This window comes from Ranitomeya variabilis, chromosome 4, assembly GCF_051348905.1.
Source record: "Ranitomeya variabilis isolate aRanVar5 chromosome 4, aRanVar5.hap1, whole genome shotgun sequence".
Lineage (NCBI taxonomy): Eukaryota > Metazoa > Chordata > Amphibia > Anura > Dendrobatidae > Ranitomeya > Ranitomeya variabilis.
This window is the reverse complement of record NC_135235.1, coordinates 643,049,697-643,070,032: the sequence shown is the minus strand read 5'-3', so window position 1 is coordinate 643,070,032 and position 20,336 is coordinate 643,049,697. Positions and strand designations below refer to the sequence as shown.

The 20,336-nt window shown below is 42.9% G+C and overlaps 2 protein-coding genes across 2 annotated transcripts in view; one reads left to right on the top strand and one right to left on the bottom strand.

Moving 5' to 3' along the window:
- The window catches only part of LOC143767040 (uncharacterized), a 153,360-nt gene extending 134,788 nt beyond the window's left edge, over positions 1-18,572 (top strand). The window contains exons 16-21 of the mRNA XM_077255061.1: positions 9,402-9,551; positions 9,681-9,860; positions 9,947-10,070; positions 10,151-10,245; positions 13,843-13,933; positions 15,883-18,572. Of these exons, the coding sequence (XP_077111176.1) occupies positions 9,402-9,551; positions 9,681-9,860; positions 9,947-10,070; positions 10,151-10,245; positions 13,843-13,933; positions 15,883-17,888 (2,646 nt within the window). The 3' untranslated portion in view covers positions 17,889-18,572. The remainder of the gene's footprint in view (positions 1-9,401; positions 9,552-9,680; positions 9,861-9,946; positions 10,071-10,150; positions 10,246-13,842; positions 13,934-15,882) is intronic.
- Positions 1-20,336, bottom strand: part of LOC143767341 (uncharacterized) — an 855,449-nt gene that overhangs the window by 549,357 nt on the left and 285,756 nt on the right. The gene's annotated exons all lie outside the window — the stretch shown is intronic.

Genomic DNA, 20,336 nt, shown 5'->3' with positions numbered 1-20,336 from the left:
CCAGGTGTTAGATTGAGACCTTTTGTCAAAAACCTGAACATCCGAATCAGCTTGAATTTACAGATTTATTTTTCTCTTGTTTTTAAATTGATATTTCAGTATTTAGTGTATGATACTGTGTCCCTGTCCCTAGAAATGATTCTCCACATCAATGTCCAGTTCATTCCTTATCGTGTCTGTGTAGATTCATTCTTATTTGTAGTTGTTTAGTTTCCCCAATACAGGTTCCTCCAAAGCACCTTGTACACTGTATCATGTACACCGCATTGGAGGATGTACATGAAAAGATATCCATGAATAATAATGGGTGAACCCGAGCAGTAAAGTTCAGAGCCCGTACCAAATACCTAGTGTCTGTGCATGGGTCCCGAACACGGACTCCTTCAGGAAGTCCGTGTTAGGCCGGGATCACACACAGCGAGATACGGCCGAGTCTCGCAGGTTAAAACCAAGCTCTGGCACCGGCACTCCAGAGCGGAGTGGGCGCCCGCATAGCAACACATGGAGCTGCACGCTTCCTCCGGAGTGCCGGCGCCAGAGCTTGGTTTTAACCTGCGTGACTCGGCCGTATCTCGTTGTAGTGTGACTCTGGCCTTACTGTTTGGGTTCGGCATCCCGAATATCGGCTGTTTCCCATGCTGTCAAGCGCAAGAAACACAGGAGGCTCTGATCAGCAGTAAATTAGTTGCCACCAGTCAGAGAGCTGCAGTTCCCATGCTGTCCGATGACAGCATGTGGGCCAGCAGCTGTGACCGACTGTAAAAAAGTTACCAACGGTAACTACTCTCATCAGCATAAGCCAGCTGTGTCTGATAGCAGCAAGAGCAGATGAGGCTGATGAGAGTATTCAACAGCGGGTGCCTGTGCAATTAATAATAAATACAAAAAAATTATGAGAGGTCTTTTATTTTTGATAACCAGCGCAGGCAAAGTCAACGGCTGCTGACTGCCGTCCCCAACTGTCATCTTTATCATGGCTGGTTATCAAGAGTAGAAAGGTCCCATGCCGTTTTTTTTAAATTATTTAAATTATGTGGACCAGATTCAAGTTTTGGTACTTGTACCAAACTTTTTTTAAAATGATCGGCCGAACCTGCCGGACCCAAACATCCATGGGTTCATCCACCACTATCCATGATTTTATAGTCCTGTTTTGTGTTGGTTGTGCACAGCTTCTGCATTTTTTACTGTTATAAGGTAATGTGCCTGTCTGATTGTGATCAGAGGACATTTCTGACCTTGTGATTACCCAAGTTTGATGAATGATTGTAGGAGAGTAGTGGTAGATCTAGGAACATATATTTCAGTCTGTGGTCCCTGTGGAATATGGGATGAAGAATTAGAATCAATTTTCCTGAGGATTCTAACTTGGAGGTTGTATGGGACCCCAAGAGACACCCTGTTATTATCCCCTTTCTGTTTGTAGTCCAGGAGGCGTATCCTTGGGATTCTTGTAGCTGTGTGGATCTGCTCTTCTACCTTGTTGTAAGAATGTATTCCTCGGTGATAGAAAACTACACCTGCTATCTTCTCTGTCTAAGGCTACTTTCACACTAGCGTCGGGCCCGGCCCGTCGCAGTGCGTCGGGCCGAGGTCCCCGACGCTAGCGTTTGCTCCGCCGCACAACGGGGGCAGCGGATGCATTTTTCCAGCGCATCCGCTGCCCCATTGTGAGGTGCGGGGAAGTGCGGGGAGATGGGGGCGGAGTTCCGGCCGCGCATGCGCGGTCGGAAAAAGCGGACCGTCATGAGCAAAAAACGTTACATGTAACGTTTTTTGCTCCCGATGGTCCGCCACAACACGGCGCAACCGTCGCACGACGGTTGCGACGTGTGGCAATGCGTCGCAAATGCGTCGCCAATGTTAGTCAATGCAGATAAAACGCATCCTGCAAGCACTTTTGCAGGATGCGTTTTTTTCGGCAAAACGACGCATTTGCGACGATTGTAGTTAACGCTAGTGTGAAAGTAGCCTAAACCAGGGGTCCCAAACACATGGCCCACGGGCTGCATGCTGCACCTCAGGCTGCTTCATGTGGCCTACGGGCACTGTAGACCCGTTGAAGATCGCGGCTCGGTCCAGGTGTCTGCCGCCATCAGCGCTTTAGTTCAGTAGAATGTGCATCCTTGGACGCACATTCAATTGAAATGTATTGCCAGGCAGAGACAAGCTCTCTATGCATTAATACCAATACCAAGTGCTGGCTAATCAGAGGCCAGCAGCTGACTTTGGTGTGACGGTGCATGGTAGTGACATCATAAGCCCCTGCATCGGCATGGCGGTGGCTGGCATTAGTGTTACTTTGCAGAGAGTTTGTCTCTGCACAGCAATACACTTCAACTAAATGTCCGTCCAAGGACGCACATTCACCTGAGAAAAAGTGATGACTTTGGCAGCCCATGGACTGGGCCGCCATCTTTAATGGGTCTACAGTGCCTGCAGGCCATATGTGCAGAAGGGACTTCAAGAGAACAGAAGATAGGTGAGAATTTTTTTTTCTTTCATGTGTATGTGAAGAACGGTGCAATGCGGGACATTACTACAATATGGGGACCAGAATAGGGAATTACTACAACATGAAGACGATGATGGGCACATTACTACAAGAAGGGCACCAGGATTGGGCATTACAAGATGGGGACTATAATGGGGGCATTACTATAAAATGAAGACGAGGATGGGCACATTACTTATAGATTAGGACCAGAATGGGGGCATTATTAAAAGATGAGGACCAGGATTAGGCATCATTACAAGATGGGGACCAGGATGGGGACCTTACTACAATATGGTGACCAGGAAGGGGCATTACTACAAGAAAGGAACCAGGATGGGGCATTACTACAATATGGGGACCATGATGGGGGAGAGTTACTACAATATGGGGACCTGGATGGAGAGATTACTACAAGAAGGGGACCAGGATGGGGTTTTACTACAATATGGGGACCAGGAAGGGGGCACAATGTCTCCTCTTAACAGTTGTTGTAGAGGTGTCTGCTGCTAGAACTCTGTGTGGCATTGACCTGGTATCTAATCTGAGCTGCTGTTAACCTGCGATTTCTGAGGCTGGTGACTCGGATAAACTTATCCTCAGAAGCAGAGGAGACTCTTGGCCTTCCTTTCCTGGGGCGGTCCTCATGTGAGCCAGTTTCTTTGTAGCACTTGATGGGTTTTGCCATTGCACTTGGGGACACTTTCAAAGTTTCCCAATTTTTCGGACTGACTTACCTCAATGATGGCCACTCGTTTTTCTTTACTTAGCTGCTTTTTTCTTGCCATAATACAAATTCTAACAGTCTATTCAGTAGGACTCAGTTGTGTATCCACCAGACTTCTGCACAACACAACTGATGGTCCCAACCCCATTTATAAGGCAAGAAATCCCACTTATTAAACCTGACAGGGCACACCTGTGAAGTGAAAACCATTCCCGGTGACTACCTCTTGAAGTTCATCAAGAGAATGCCAAGAGCGTGCAAAGCGGTCGTCAAAGCAATAGGTGGCTACTTTTAAGAACCTAAAATATAAGACATAATTTCAGTTGTTTCACACTTTTTTGTTAAGTATACAATTCCATATGTGTTAATTCAGTTTTGATGCCTTCAGTGTGAATGTACAATTTTCATAGTCATGAAAATACAGGAAAATCTTTAAATGAGAAGGTGTGTCCAAACTTTTGGTCTATACTGTAATATTAAGTTAGAAGTACGAAAAATTGAAGTACCCCAGATTTGGTATAGTGCCATCCGTAAAAGCACAGTCTATTGAAATATGAAAGCAATTAACCCACAACAGTAAATGCACTGTGGTGTTGGTAAGCCAAACCACCGCCTCCAACGCCTCAATTTATCTGACTTCTGACTCCAACTCCGACTGCACCAAAATGGACACCGACTCGACTCCAAGACTCTGACTCCACAGTCTTGGTTGCAAGTTGCCACACATTCTTAAATAATGCAGTAACAAGTGATAAAAATATCACATGTTAAAAAATATCAATTAAAACAACTTGGCACAAAAAATAAGCCTTTGCACAGCTCCATCAACAGAAAAATATAAGGGTTTCCCATTTCGAAACAGCACAAAATAAATCCTTTTTTCCAGGACGTCCCTCCTGACAGCACCACCAGGAGGTTGTCCTTCATATCCTTGATAGGGACAGGAAACACAGAAGAGGTTAAATAGCCCCTCCCACCATCACCCTTCAGTGTTTTTCCTGTCTATCAGGGACAGACGCAGTAGAGGAGCACAAATGTGCGAAGATCAAATACCTTGGCCGGTTGAGCAGAGACTCCCGGCAAGACTCCATTCCTGCATTGGGGGCTCTGGGGTAGTGGAGGCTCGGTGGCTGCGAGAGGTCCCTCAGCGGCCGATCGAGCTGTGCGCTCCCGACATCGACCACATCCCTCAGCAAAGGGCTCTGGGCTTCAGCTGCTGCGGGGCGCCCTCCGTGCGGGAGACCCGAACTTCCGGCCGTACAGCACTATGCGGGTGAGTTCCGGGGTGCCGAGCCTCTCGGACTGGGCCGACATCTCCCTCCACTTCCGGCGCGCCGTGTCACTAGAAGTCGCGCTGATGATGATTTCTGGGGGGCAGGGCCGGAGACACCGCAGAACTTTAGCGCTCCTGGCTTAGGAGCGCGCCGCATCACCTGGGGGTGTGGCTTCAGGAAAGGCCGAGCAGGAACACTTCCCGACTAGACAGCGTGCTTTCCATGGGGCGCATGTGCAGTCCGGAGGAACACCTGCAACACCTAGATGGGCATCAAATGAGGTCAGAAGGATGAATCAGATGTCTTGAAGCCGGGTAAGACGAACTACTTAAGACAGATAGCTGACAGCACACACTGACTTAGTAAAGATGGAGAGTGCTAGCCGTCCTTACGTCCAATCCTTAGAACCATTCCTGGATCACGTTAGTGGGGTATAGTGAGGGTTTCTCAGCTGGGCTAGCTACTGATAGCTACCGGACCTTCTTTTCCGTATTGCCTTTTAGGACAAGGAGACGACTAAGCGATCCACGACAGCAGTCAATAGGAAGTCTAATAAGTGTCCATTATGCTCTACCAGACTTCCTGGACAAAAAGCTGTGAGACATGCATCGCCAAACTGGCAAACAGGAACAGATATTAGCTAATATACGGACCATGATCAGAGAGGAGGTTCAGGCCAGTTTCGCTACTGTAGAACCACCACAATCTCTCTTCCCTAAAAGACCCAGATGGAACATGGATCCAAGCTCTGAGGAAGAGGAAGTGTCGGGTTACTCTGACCCAGACTCAGGCGAAGGTGAGAGTTCCTCAATATTCCTTTCTGGAGATCGGAAGAGATACTTATTTTCTTCTGAGGACACGGACACTCTATTACAGGCAGTCCGGAATACCATGCAAGTTGAGGAATCTACGGAGCCATTGACAGTCCAGGACGAGATGTTTGGTGGCCTGAGGGCCAATGACGGCAATGATACTAGAAGAATGGGAAGACGTGGGGAAAAAGCTTGTGGTCCCAAAGGACTTGAAGTTCCGCCTTCCCTTTAATCAGAGGACACTATGACTTGGGAATCAATACCAAAAATTGATATACCAGTAGCTAGAGTATCAAAGAAGACGGCCATTCCATTCAAGGATTCATCAGGCCTTAAGGATCCAATAGACAAAAGTGCAGAGGACCTCCTTAAAAAATCGTGGGAATCATCAGCATCAGTTATGAAAGCCAATGTAGCTGCAACTTCAGTGGCCAGATCAATGAGTATCTGGGTAGAGGAACTGGAAACTAAAATCAAAAACAGAACCCCAAGAGAAGAGATCTTGAAATCTTTACCGTTATTGAAGATGGCAACTGAGTTTATGGCGGACGCCTCAGGAGAGTTAGTCCGTTTTGCAGCCATAAGCAATTCACTATCTAACGCGGCAAGGCATGCTGTATGGCTAAGATCATGGTCAGGAGATACTTAATCAAAAAATAAGCTTTGCTTAATTCCATTTTCTGGCCTCCTGATGTTCGTGCCAGTGTTATATGATTTACTGGACAAAGCATCAGACAAGAAAAAGGGCTTCCCAGAACAAAAACAAAAGAAGATGCCAGCCTTTTGGAGGACTCGATTTCATCCAAGGCAGGATTATAGGTGCAAGGGTAAAACCGGAAGGTGGAGCTACCCCAAAGGCGGCAGGGGTAGGGGCCGGGTCGAGCAAGCAATGACGCCAAGCACATCGGAGGAAGACTTCAATACTTCTTAAAAGGATGGCAGGATATTACCCAGATCCAGTGGATACTCCGGAAAATTGCTCTTGGATACAGAGTAGAATTTACCCAGATACCTCCCAGAAGATGTTGCCTAACCTGCAGCCAATCTATGGTAGTCCATCAAAGACTCTTAAGGGACATAGAGGAGCTCATAGAATTAGAAGCCATAATCCCGGTACCCCTTTCAGAGGACTTCCATGGCCCCTACTCCAGTCTGTTTTCTATAAAAAAAAAAAAAACGAGGAGTAGAGTACTGGACCATAACAAATTTAAAACTACTGAATCAGTGGGTGTCCTACAAGCATTTCAAAATGGAAACCCTCAAATCTGTCATACCGCTAATAAGGAAGGACTCAGTAATGTGTACAATAGATCTCAAAAGTGCATATTACCATGTGCCCATCCATCCCTCACATCAGAAGTACCTCAGGGACACAATAAAAGACCGAGGGAAGTTACTTCACTTCCAATTTCGATGCCTACCATTCGGGCTTTCTTCCGCACCTCGAATCTTCGCAAAGCTCTTGGCCGAGGTGATAGCCTGCCTACGGACAAAAGACATTCTCATAGTTCCATAATTGGAGGACCTTCTGTTGGTGGCAGATTCTCGACAACAGATGGAACAGTGTCTAATAGAGACTATGTCGCTTCTAGAGAGGCTGGGATTGGTGATAAACCTAAAAAAGTCGAGTCTCGAGCCAGAAAGGAGAAAGAGATTCTTGGGGGTCCTTCTGGAATCAGAAAAAGAGCATTCATTCCTTCCAACCCACAAACAACTAGCAGTAAGACAAGAAGCTCAGACGCTACAAAAACGAGAGTGCACCACTATCAGAAAGGCTATGAGAGTTCTAGGCCTGATGACTTCATGCATCTCAAGCGTACTGTGGAGCCAATTTCACTCAAGGATATTACAACGAGAAATCTTTTTCAAATGGGACAGAAGAGAAGCTTCATTGGACAGCAGAATGACAATCTCCAAAGAAGTAAGACGTTCCCTGTCATGGTGGATCGACATATCAAATCTACAGCAGGGAAAACCCTGGAGAATGTCCCCTGTATAAACATTACTACAGACGCAAGCTTCAGTGGTTGGGAGGCCCATGTAGATGGATGTTACCTTCAGGGAATATAGCCCACATGGTTGCGCAACAATTTCATCAAACTTCAGATAGCTCAGAGCAGTTTGGGAGGCACTGAGCAGATGCCAGGGGCAGATCAACAACCTTCATGTCAGAGTATTCTCTGACAATTCAACTACAGTATCCTTCCTACTACATCACGGAGGTCTGAGGCACCGTCATCTTCAAGACTTAACAGAGACAATATTCTCCTGGGCAGAGCTCAATGTAAGATCCTTAACGGTGGTACATCTGAAAGGCGAAAAGAACCATGTGGCAGATTTTCTCAGCAGGAAGAAAATACAGCCCGCGGAGTGGACTTTAAATAAAGAGATCTTTACACAACTTACCGAGGTCTGGGGTTTCCCAGAAATAGACTTGTTCGCTTCAAGAAGAAATTCAAAAACAAAACACTTCTTCTCGTTGAATCCAGGAGACAACCCGACAGCAGTAGATGCCTTAGCACGGGACTGGGATATGGAGCTGGCATACGCCTTCCATCCACTGCCCTTAATACCAAGAGTTCTGCGGAAGATCCAAGAAAGTCTTTCCATAAGAAGACCCATATCTGAGGATCCAGGAGGATTGTATCATCTTAACACTGGATCCTGCCTTCCTTCTCAAGGTGGTAAATGACTTTCACAAGAATCAGGAGATAATATTTCCCACCTTCTGCCAGGACCATAAAAACAAGAAAGAACGCTCTTTCCACTCTTTGGATGTTAAAACGACAGTCTTACAATACCTAAAACTCACAGAAAGCTGGAGAGTAGATTTGAATCTCTTCGTCCAGATGGCGGGAAAGAATAGAAGGAAGAAAGCATCAAAAGCCACCTTACCTAGATGGATAAAGTCAGCCATTTCCACAGCATATATCTCGGCTGGAAAGACTCCACCAGAAGGCCTCAGAGCTCACTCGCTGAGAGCAGTCTCGGCTTCTTGGGCAGATAGTGCAGGGGCTTCCATGTACCAAATTTGCAGGGCCGCAACTTGGTCTAGAATAAATACTTTTTGTAGACATTATAAACTGGATGTTCTGTCAAACCAACAGATGGCCTTTGGGAGGAAAGTCCTCCAAGCAGTAATCCCGCCATAATAGGAGTTATTTGGTACTTCTCCTGGTGGTGCTGCCAGGAGGGATGTCCTGGAAAAGTAGGAATTAGTCCTACCGGTAATGTTGTTTCCAGAAGTCCATCACGACAGCACCCCTTATATACCCTCCCGTATATTTCCTATCTGATGTGGCGTAAACATTTGTAGTAATTCAATAAAATAGTTTTGCATCCATCCTGGTGTGGTACTTGGAAAAGACACTGACGGGTGATGGTGGGAGGGTTATTTAATCTCTTCAGTGTTTCCTGTCCCTGTCAAGGATATGAAGGACAACCTCCTGGTGGTGCTGTCATGATGGACTCCTGGAAACAACATTACCGGTAGGACTAATTCCCACTTTTTTTTCTTATAAACTTCTGAAAAATGTACACTACTTAAGCAGAAGAAATATACTACTTGAAAATAGCCGCAATTGTCCTACCTTAGGCTAGTTTCACGCTAGCGTTTTACTGAGCTGCGGAGGGCTGTGGACTTCCAATGTGAAGCCCCGCCTATGGCCACACCTCCACTGCTCAGCTCCGCCCACTTCCGCATGCGGCCTGCGTACCTATCTTTAACGTTAGGTACACAGGTCGTGCAGATGTATGCGGATGCCTCCGCATGCGTTATTTTGACAATGCGGCGACCCGCGTCAAGCGCAGCTGGTTGGAATTTATTTTTTCCTCTGCAGCATCAAAATGACGCATGCGGAGGCATCCGCATACATCCGCCTGACCTGCGTACCTAATGTTAAAAATAGGTACGCAGGCCGCATGCGGAAGTGGGCGGGAGCTGAGCGATGGAGGTGCGGCTGTGGGCGGGGCTTCACAGAGGAAGTCCACAGCTCAGCAAAACGCTAGTGTGAAACTAGCCTTAGAGAATCGAGAAACCTTTGATAGGATTTTACATGACATTCTTCACGATTTTCCATCATCCTTCCATTCAGGTACCTACAGTATCTGATCCTCTCAGTGGAGATCTTCTGTATAAGAGAATTTTCCTGATTGACCCATCAGGGATGGATAGAAACAGGGACAAGATGGCGGAGAGGATATTACACCTCACCCTAGAGATCCTCTTCCGGCTCACTGGCGAGGTGAGAGATTCTGATGACGTCACATTACATCATTCTTATCTATGGGAATAACAGATGGACAGAAGTGGAGAGGTGAGGTCTCTAGAACTGTCTGTAGTGAGATTTATTAATGTGTCTCTCCATAAACAGGATTACACAGTAGTGAAGAAGACCTCTAGTGAGTTCTGTCAGGCCCCTGTCTCTGACAGATGGGGAAGACTCCTGAGCCCAATTACATGGCCTCCAATGCACCGCCTGATACATGAGGACTTCAATGACCAGAGAATCCTAGAACTTACCTACATGATGATTGAGCTGCTGACTGGAGAGGTGATATTGCTGGGAATTGTTTGACACATTGTGGGATACAGTAATGCTATGAATGAATGAGATGACGATATCATTGTATGTGTCAGGTTTCTATAAGGTGTCAGGATGTCACCGTCTCTTTCTCTATGGAGGAGTGGGAGTATTTAGAAGGACACAGAGATCTGTACAAGGACGTCATGATGGAGGTTCCCCAGCCCCTCACATCACCAGGTAATAGACAGGACTAAATACACGTGGCCTATTATCTGTATGTAAAGAATGAATTCAGTCCCTGTTTGTGTTTTCTCCAGATCTATCCAGTAAGGGGACGACATCAGAGAGATGTCCTCATCTTCTTCCACAGGACTGTAAGCAAGAAAATCCCAATGTTCCTCAGGATCATCAGGTAGATGGAGAGAAGATACCATGAGATCTCTCCTATGATGTGTAGAAGGCTGTGAAGGTCTTGTGTTCAGTCTTGTTTTATCCAACAGCATTAGACACTGAACAGCCATTGAAACTTTCCTAAGTGAAAATGTAATTAGTGACCCTTGTGTGTGGCTTAAAATGAATTGATAAATTTTCTGTGGATCACTTGCAGTGTATATCTAATTAGCATGAGAAAATCAAGTGATTTGAACATGTGATGGTTTTTAGATTATACACAGTGTGCAGAATTATTAGGCAAGTTTTATTTTAGAGGATTATTTGTATTAGCTGTATACCCCTCCTCACATGTAAAGCGCCATGGAATAAATGGCGCTATAATAAATAATAATAATTATTGATTAGCAACTATGTTCTCAATCAACCCAAAAGACTCATAAATATCAAAGCTTAATATTTTTGAAAGTTGAAGTGGTTTTTTTTAGATTTGGCTATCTTAGGAGGATATCTGTTTGTGCAGGTAACTATTACTGTGCAGAATTATTACGCAACTTAATAAAAACCAAATATATTCCCATCTCACTTGTTTATTTTAACCAGGTAAACCAATATAACTGCACAAAATTTAGAAATAAACATTTCTGACATGCAAGAACAAAACCCCCAAAAATTAGTGGCCAATATAGCCACCTTTCTTTATGATGACACTCGACAGCCTTCCATCCATAGATTCTGTCAGTTGCTTGATCTGTTTACGATCAACGTTGCGTGCAGCAGCCACCACAGCCTTCCAGACACTGTTCCCCCTCCCTGTAGATCTCACATTTTATGAGGGACCACAGGTTCTCTATGGGGTTCAGATCAGGGGAACAAGGGGGCCATGTCATTATTTTTTCTTCTTTGAGACCTTTACTGGCCAGCCACGCTGTGGAGTAGTTGGAGGCATGTGATGGAGCATTGTCCTGCATGAAAATCATGTTTTTCTTGAACGATACTGACTTCTTCCTGTACCACTGCTTGAAGAAGTTGTCTTCCAGAAACTGGCAGTAGGTCTGGGAGTTGAACTTCACTCCATCCTCAACCCGAAAAGGTCCCACAAGTTCATCTTTGATGATACCAGCCCATACCAGTACCCCACCTCCACCTTGCTGGAGTCTGAGTCGGAGTGGAGTTCTCTGCCCTTTAAAGATCCAGCCTCTGGCCCATCCATCTGGCCCATCAAGAGTCACTCTCATTTCATCAGTCCATAAAACCTTAAGAGAAGTCAGTCTTAAGATATTTCTTGGCCCAGTCTTGACGTTTTATCTTATATTTCTTGTTCAAAGGTGGTCGTTTTTCAGCCTTCCCTACCTTGGCCATGTCCCTGAGTATCGCACACCTTGTGCTTTTTGTTACTCCAGAAACGTTGCAGCTCTGAAATATGGCAAAACTGGTGGCAAATGGCATCTTGGCAGCTTCACACGTGATTTTCCTCAATTCATGGGCAGTTATTTTGCGCCTTTTTTGCCCAACACGCTTCTTGCAACCCTGTTGGCTATTTGCCATGAAGCTTTTCATTGTTTGGTGATCACGCTTCAAAAGTTTGGCAATTTCAACACTGCTGCATCCCTCTGCAAGACATCTCACAATTTTGGACTTTTCAGAGCCCGTCAAATCTCTCTTCTGACCCATTTTGCCAAAGGAAAGGAAGTTGCCTAATAATTAAGCACACCTTATATAGGGCTTTGATGTCATTAGACAACACCCCTCCTAATTACAGAGATGCACATCACCTGATTTACTTAAATGGTAGTTGGCTCTCAAGTCTGAACAGCTTGGAGTAGGACAACATGTATAAAAAGTGTCATGTGATCAAAATACAACTTGCCTAATAATTCTGCACACAGTGTATGGAGAATATTGTGATCAAGGAAAAACATTTAGCTAAAGGAGATTCCTACAAATATAAGCAGCTCATAAAAGAAAGGCATGAGAGACGAAAGTTACCTAGGCTTTGTGGCCAACCAATTTCATCTCCTTATGGCAGAAGGACACTTACAGCAGTATGATGTTTGATTCCACAATGGTCATATGGTCATTGATTGTGTTCAGGAACATGAAATTGAGGCGCTTCTTGCTTTTTCGGCCTTCAGAGTCTCCAGATCTTAATCCAACAGAACAGGGGTGGGCAATTAATATTCCTGAGAGGCCTCGAGAGACCATGACTGTTGTGGAGGGCTGCACCAATAGGCTGCAATTATTTCTGCTTGATATTAAAATGTAACATATTAAGACACATATTTATTTAATATGTATTTATTCACTTAATCTTGATCAGAATTAAGTATGCTGACATCCTCTATATACGGCATGATCACCCATACAAATCCCACAGTTTTACAGCATGAAGCCCCACACAACCACCCTACATACAGTATGAGCCCCACACATAGCCTCTCTATATTCAGCATAAGCCCCCACATTGTACCACATATACAGCTTAAGCCCCCACACAACCTCCCTATATATAGTATGAGCCCCCATGCAGCCTCTCTATATAGAGTATGAGCTCCCACACAGTCTGTCATACATTATAAGCCTCCCTCACATGGCCCTCTATATACAGCATGAGCCACCTTTATACAGGGTGAGCCCCTACATAGCCATTATATATGGCATGAGCCCCCACACAGCCTCTATACACAGCATGAGCCCCCACAAACCCACAGAGACTCCTTTATACAGCATAAACCCCTATATAGACTCCTATGCAACATGAGCCTCAACATAGCTTCCTATGTACATGTAAATGAAAGGGAAAAAAAACATATGCGTTCCCCCAGCGCTCTGCTCCTGTGTACTGAGTCTCAGCAGCAGCAGGACGATGAAATTACATCATAGCATCTGCTGTCTCACAGGTTAATTGGTAGAAGAATGAGCTAGTGGCCCCGTCCTCCACCAATGTATTCACCGCTGTCTTTATCACAAGGATGTGGATAGCAGTGATAGAGGGTGGTGGTGGAGAGGCGGCAGAGGGCATGTGGGCCACTGTTTTCAGCCCCTCGGCTGTCTCAGCTCTGAGGGTTGGACTGGAACAGCCAGAGGGCAGGATGTGACCCCCGAGATACACTTTGCCCAGGTCTGCAATAGAACGTCTCCTCGACGAGGTAGAACGGGTTGTTCAGAGCATGTCAGCACTTCCGTTTAATTTGTGGCAAATGTAAAAAGCAATCCTGTCCTCAAGGGCCAATATTCCTGCAGAATGAGCAAAACTTATAGGAACTGATAACATAACGAATTGCTTGTTTTTTGAAGGCCAAAGGAGGTTACTGCCCTGATACATGGGTGTCTCTAATAATGTGACCATTAAGTTTTATACTTGGTGGAGATGAGAGGATAATTCTGATCATAGACATTAGATGTTGTCTGGATCTTTTCACAGTTTTCTGGTTATGGAGGCTGCTTGTTAGAATTAGGAGCTGACTGGTGGAGGTATACCAGAGACCTGCAGATATGTGATAATGACTAATGTCAAGTAATTTTTGGTCATCATGTTAATTTGTGACCTTTTCTGTTCTTCAAATTAATTTCTCTCAAACTCACCATCTGTCTGTGACTTTTACAATCTTTGTTTCAGGGTAAAGATCTGCCCCATATTAACACTACAGAGACATATGTGAGGGGTGATGAGCGGTGTAAGGAGGAGATTCCCACAGATAACCGCACAGGTGAGTAGTGACCACTAAATGCAGATAAATCACAGATTATACTCAGCCACTGGCTGCTACAATTATATGTTGATTTTTTAGGATTTGTTATACACAATATTGATGTTTAATTGGACTGGTGGAAAACTTTCATCTGTAAATGGTAAAGTTTAAAATTGCCAAATTAAAACGATGGGGTTTTTTTTTCAGAAAAACAGGGCTGCATAGGAGACCATTATTTTCCCTATATTTTGCAATTCCATATTTAAGTATACAGTAAAAGCAATAATGTGATGACCGGTTCAAGTTCTCTAAGGTGACCAAAAAATGTATGAAAAAAAATTTATGTTTTCTAAAATTGTACTAATAAAAATGTCAGGTCACCACGCAAAAAAAAATCTCTCATATGGCTTTATCGACAGAAAAATACTTTAATGTTCTCAGAAAATGGCGATACAAACCAAATTTTATTTTTTGTCACTTTTTTTTTATTTAATACATAAGGAAAACATTAGTTTGACTTTGTTGTAATAGCTTTGCCTTAAAGAATAATGCTGTCAGGTCATTTTTACAGCACAATGAATGCCATTAAAACAAAATCCAAAAAACAATGGTGGAATTTCCTTTTTTTTTTCAACACAATTGGAGTTCTATTTACTGTTTTCCAGTATGTCGTATGGTAAAATATATGACATCATTCAAAACTAAAGTTCATTCAACACAAACAATCAGGTTCTCATATAGCTATGGCGGTTGAAAAATGAAGAAGTTATGGCTCTTGGAAAAAGGGCAAAAAAAAAAAACTAAAACAGATTAAATCAACATGCATGAAATAATACACCTTTTTGGGGGTAACACAATATTATAAAAACCCTTTACACATAGTGAAATTTTACAATAAGGAATGGTTGGCATATATGGGGGCTGTTTTGGTTTTAGGAAACAAAATCACCAGTAAGTGTAGTTACCAACTTACTCCATTTCCCCACACTTTTTTATTTCCCATTCCTATTAATATGGTAAAGTGAATCATATATTTTTTAAAGCCCTCAAATGGCTATATTGACAAGAAAATAAAAAAAAAATGGCACTAAGAAAAAGAAGAAGAAAAAAAAATCAACAACGAATATTGGCTGCATCGTTAGACAGGCACATTAAAACATGGACCAGCGAAGTAGGTTTAATGAACATTGCAGAGAAAAACAAAAAGAACACATACCTTGTGGCCTAACATTAAAATCTAGAATTGAATTGTACTATAATTACTTTAGGAATGTTTTATGACCGTGAGTCAAAAAGTGTTACACTCCGGTTATATTAAAACATCTTTTAGCCGCACATCTTATCAGCTTTTTCTGTGCGGGATCGCTGTCTCCCCAGTCACTGCTTTGCAGGTTTGAACGTGTTACATCAGTTAATTTGCGACTGCAGTACAAGGATCAGTGGCTGCCCCACTTGTGATTTGCACTAAAGAAGAGCAGCGTTCATTGGTTCATTTCCTGTTGCCTCAGGGTGTGTCGGGTTCCGATATTTATCGAAGGCTTGGTGCACAGTATAGAGGAAGTATTTTGCCAAAAAGAGTTGTATATACATGGACAGACACTTTCGACAAAGGCCACACAAGTGTCAGCCATGAAGATGCGGCTGGACACATTCACATTGATGACAACATTGAGCTTGTATGTGAACTGAGTGTGTTGGGTAGACCAGTGACAGGGGATTATGTGGCAAATCAAAATAAGAAGCCCAACAAAGATGAATATTTTTATCTGAGCCACATTCGTGGTTTATGCTGAGCCAAAAATATTTTAATTTCATTAAATTGAAAAATGATGTATTTCTCTTTTCTGAATAAATTATTCTAGAAAGTGCATAATTTTTGACTCCTCCTCGTAAAATGTATAAATCTGATATTTATTATAATTTAAAGCTTATTTGATTAAAAAATATTTCACTTTTATTTTTGGCAGATGACTTCTCCAGCAGATCAGAGACACATCTGATATTTTCAGATTTTACAGCATATGATCATGGTATCACACCAGATAAATATGAGGAGCATTACAGTGTCCCAGGTTGCTCTCCAACCCAATTTCTATTATCTGATCCTTTTCAAGAGCTCCTATCTTCTGATTCATCACAGATTGTTAGGCAAAACAAAAATAACAGAAGGAATGATGAACATCCAAGAGCTCACACAAAAAAGAAGCCATATTCATGTTCAGAATGTGGGAAATGTTTTACACGAAAATCACATGTTGTTACACATTGGAAAATTCACACAGGGGAGGAGTCATTTTCATGTTCAGAATGTGGAAAATGTTTTAGAGAGAAATCAAATCTTGTTAAACATTTGAGAATTCACACAGGAGAGAAGCCATTTTCATGTCTAGAATGTGGGAAATGTTTCACATTGAAAGTCCATCTTGTGAAACATCAGAGACTTCACACAGGAGAGAAGCCATTTTCATGTCAAGAGTGTGGAAAGTGTTTTACAGAAAAATCAAGTCTTGTTAGCCATCTGAGAATTCACACAGGCGAGAAGCCATATTCATGTTCAGCATGTGGAAAATGTTTTATACAAAAACTCCAACTTGTTAAACATCAGAGAAGTCATAATGGAGAGAATCCATTTTCTTGTTCAGAATGTGGAAAGTGTTTTACAGAAAAAGCAAATCTTGTTAAACATTTGAGACTTCACACCGGTGAGAAGCCATATTCATGTTCAGAATGTGGGAAATGTTTTACAGTGAAAGACCGTCTTGTTGCACATCAGAGAATACACACAGGGGAGACTCCATTTTCATGTCGAAAATGTGGCAAATGGTTTACAGAGAAAGCAAGTCTTATTCAACACTTGAGAATTCACACAGGTGAGAAGCCATATTCATGTTCAGAATGTGGTAAATGTTTTGCAGTGAAAGACCGTCTTATTGCACATCAAAGAATACACACAGGGGTGAAGCCATTTTCATGTCGAGAATGTGGGAAATGTTTTACAGAGAAATCAAATCTTGTTAAACATCAGAAAAGACACACAGGTGAGAAGCCATACTCATGTTCAGAATGTGGTAAATGTTTTACAACAAAGTTAAGTCTTATTAAGCATGTCAGAATTCACACAGGGGAGAAGCCATTTTCATGTTTAGAATGTGGGAAATGTTTTGCTTTGAAAGACTATCTTGTTAAACATCAGAGAATTCACACTGGTGAAAAGCCATTTTCATGCCAAGAATGTGGAAAATGTTTTACAGTCAAAGACCGTCTTGTTGCACATCAGAGAATACACACAGGGGAGACTCCATTTTCATGTCGAAAATGTGGCAAATGTTTTACAGAGAAAGCAAGTCTTATTCAACACTTGAGAATTCACACAGGTGAGAAGCCATATTCATGTTCAGAATGTGGTAAATGTTTTGCAGTGAAAGACCGTCTTATTGCACATCAAAGAATACACACAGGGGTGAAGCCATTTTCATGTCGAGAATGTGGGAAATGTTTTACAGAGAAATCAAATCTTGTTAAACATCAGAAAAGACACACAAGTGAGAAGCCATACTCCTGTTCAGAATGTGGGAAATGTTTTACAACAAAATTAAGTCTTATTAAGCATGTCAGAAAAATTCACACAGGGGAGAAGCCATTTTCATGTTTAGAATGTGGGAAATGTTTTGCTGTGAAAGACTATCTTGTTAAACATCAGAGAATTCACACTGGTGAAAAGCCATTTTCTTGCCAAGAATGTGGAAAATGTTTTACAGTCAAAGACCGTCTTGTTGCACATAACAGAACTCACACAGGGGAGAAGCCATATCCATGTTTAGAATGTGAAAAATGTTTTGCACACAAATCAAATCTTGTTGCACATGAGAGAAGTCACACAAAGGAAAAGCCTTTTTCATGTTCAGAATGTGAGGAATGTTTTATACGGAAATCAAATCTTATTGCACATGAGAGTACTCACAAACAGAAGTAGCAATTTTCTGTTTCCTTTCAAAACCATTTTATTGTCAAATGCTACAAGAAAAGATACAACCTTACAGTCTACAAGAGAAAGGAAATGCAGTTTACTATATTTCCTAGTTAATATTAAATGTATGAAATTACTAGTAAACATCTTTTATTGAAAAATAAGCATAAACTACTTATCACGACTATGAATCAATCATTTCTAGAATTCTCATTTAGAAATACAGTATTGCTTCATTTTGCAGCGCTTGTCAGATGTCTTTCCCTTCTGCCTGATATGACATTAGTTGTAGAGAGATGCTGCTGTATATTATCAGGACCATTGCCGAGTCAACCACCAGTAATTGGCCTGATCTCATACAGTATCATCTACTCATGGCTTAGAGCAGATAAAGTAGGGAGAGGTGGTTGGACAACCCTTTTAAAACTTGTTACCAATCATTATTAAACATCTGCCTTCAAATTTATATCCTTGCAGTTGGATCTACTGTATATATTGTTTTATTCTTTAGACTTTAAGGTATTTACTAAGAACTTATGTAGTTGAGTGAGAACTAGTTTTCTGCATCTAAATTGTAACAAATTACATAGCTATATGGTATAGTTAAAAAGATATACCGTATTTTGCGGGCTATAAGACGCACCAGACCATAAAACGCACCCCAAATTTTGAGGGGGAAAACTTTTTTTTTAATAAAAGGGTGGTGCATCTTATAGTCCGATTTTTCTGTACTTCACCAGGGGGGGGTGGCTGCGGTAGCGTGGGATCCCAGGTCGCTGCCGCAGAAAACAGGTGGCTGTGGGCCCTGGGATGAGAGGAGGGGGTGTTCAGCGGTTCTAGGCTTGGGAGCCCAGATCTTAATTTGCTCATGCTCCGCCTCTGCCAGCCATTTTCCCAAAGTCCACTGCAGTGATAACAATAGGAAGTGCTAGGACTCCGGCAAAATTTTCTTAAAGCCAGGGGCCCGCCGCAGCCTCGCATCGACATGCCTCACTCCTGCCACCACCGCCAGCTTCCTGCTGCTGCAACCCAGCCTCCTGGGACCCCGTTCCAAAGCAGCCGCCTTCCCCCTGTAAGCTACATTCGGATTATAAGACGCTCACCCATTTTTCCCCCATCTTATAATCTGAAAAATACGGTATATCCATAACATTCACCTGAAGAATGGCAGATAATATGAAAGGAAGGGAAGAAGGTTAAACTGTATTAACCAATCTGCCCTAAGAGGGCAAACTTTCGCTTCTGATCCCGAGTGTTGAACAGAATGGATTGATATCCAGAATAAGACTATGATCTATTTACGTAAAGCTTTATTTTAAATATTTATTTTACAAAAAAATGTTGGGAAACAGTGTAAAATATAAAGAAAACAAAAAGGCAATGATTTAGAATTTTGTTACAGCTATATTTTATTCACAGCAGACTATAGAACACATCAGAAGGTAAAAAAGTTAAATAGACCAGGTGATATGGTGCTCCTGGGTCGGAGCACAACCACCATAAAAAGAAAAAAAATGGCTTCATTTAAAGCTAAAATGAGTTTTGGCTGCATCCAGCCTTCTTCAGGTATACCGCTTTTTTATTTTAATGGTGGTCTTATATATTTAAGTTTTCCATTCTTCACTTGATCGCTGGGAGCACCTTTTCACCTGGTTAATTTCACTTTTCCAGTTTGTTACTCCCAACAGTACACAGGAGATAGTCCTTCCTGGATCTATCCAAGGCCTTGATCAAATTGTAGTTAAAAGGCCCCTCCCACCTTCACAATTGCCTGAGGGTTGCTTGCACACCTCGGGACTCCGTACCTCTGACCTCCGAGCTTGGCATCTGGACCCATGCCTTTGGACTCATGGCTCGGGGCCTGAGCCTGTTGGGCCTCTAGCCTTGCACCTCTCTGCCTCAAGCCTCCACGCTTCATGCCTCTGGCCTCGCACCTCACAACTTGGGTCTTTATCCTCAACTCCAGTTAGAGGGGCATTATGCCTCTTTATCCGGATCCAGCTTAAATTGCCTCATTCTGTCGGACTCTGCCCTTAATTGCTAAACTCTGGATTCTATTTCATAGTTTATGGTTGAAGGGAAACATATGTCTATCGAGCTCATCATAGAACATGACCTACTATTGATCCAGGGAGAGGAGTTAAAATCCCATGAGTCAGAAGCTAATTTTCCCATTTTAGGGGAAAATATAATTACATATACAGCAATCCTAATAGTTCTGGGATTAAAACCTCCCATCATGCTCCAGCGGATTAATACATTGGAATCCTCACATAAACAATCTCTATCCTCTTCTGTGTATGCGGACTTGTTAAAAGCAAGGGAGGAGCTTAGGGGCCTACTGGATCACAAATATTCACATCAAAAAATCAGATTCCATCGATTTATGTATGAACATGCGGATAAATGTCGTAGGGCATTGGCTAGGGTGCTACATCCCAGAAAGGACACTAG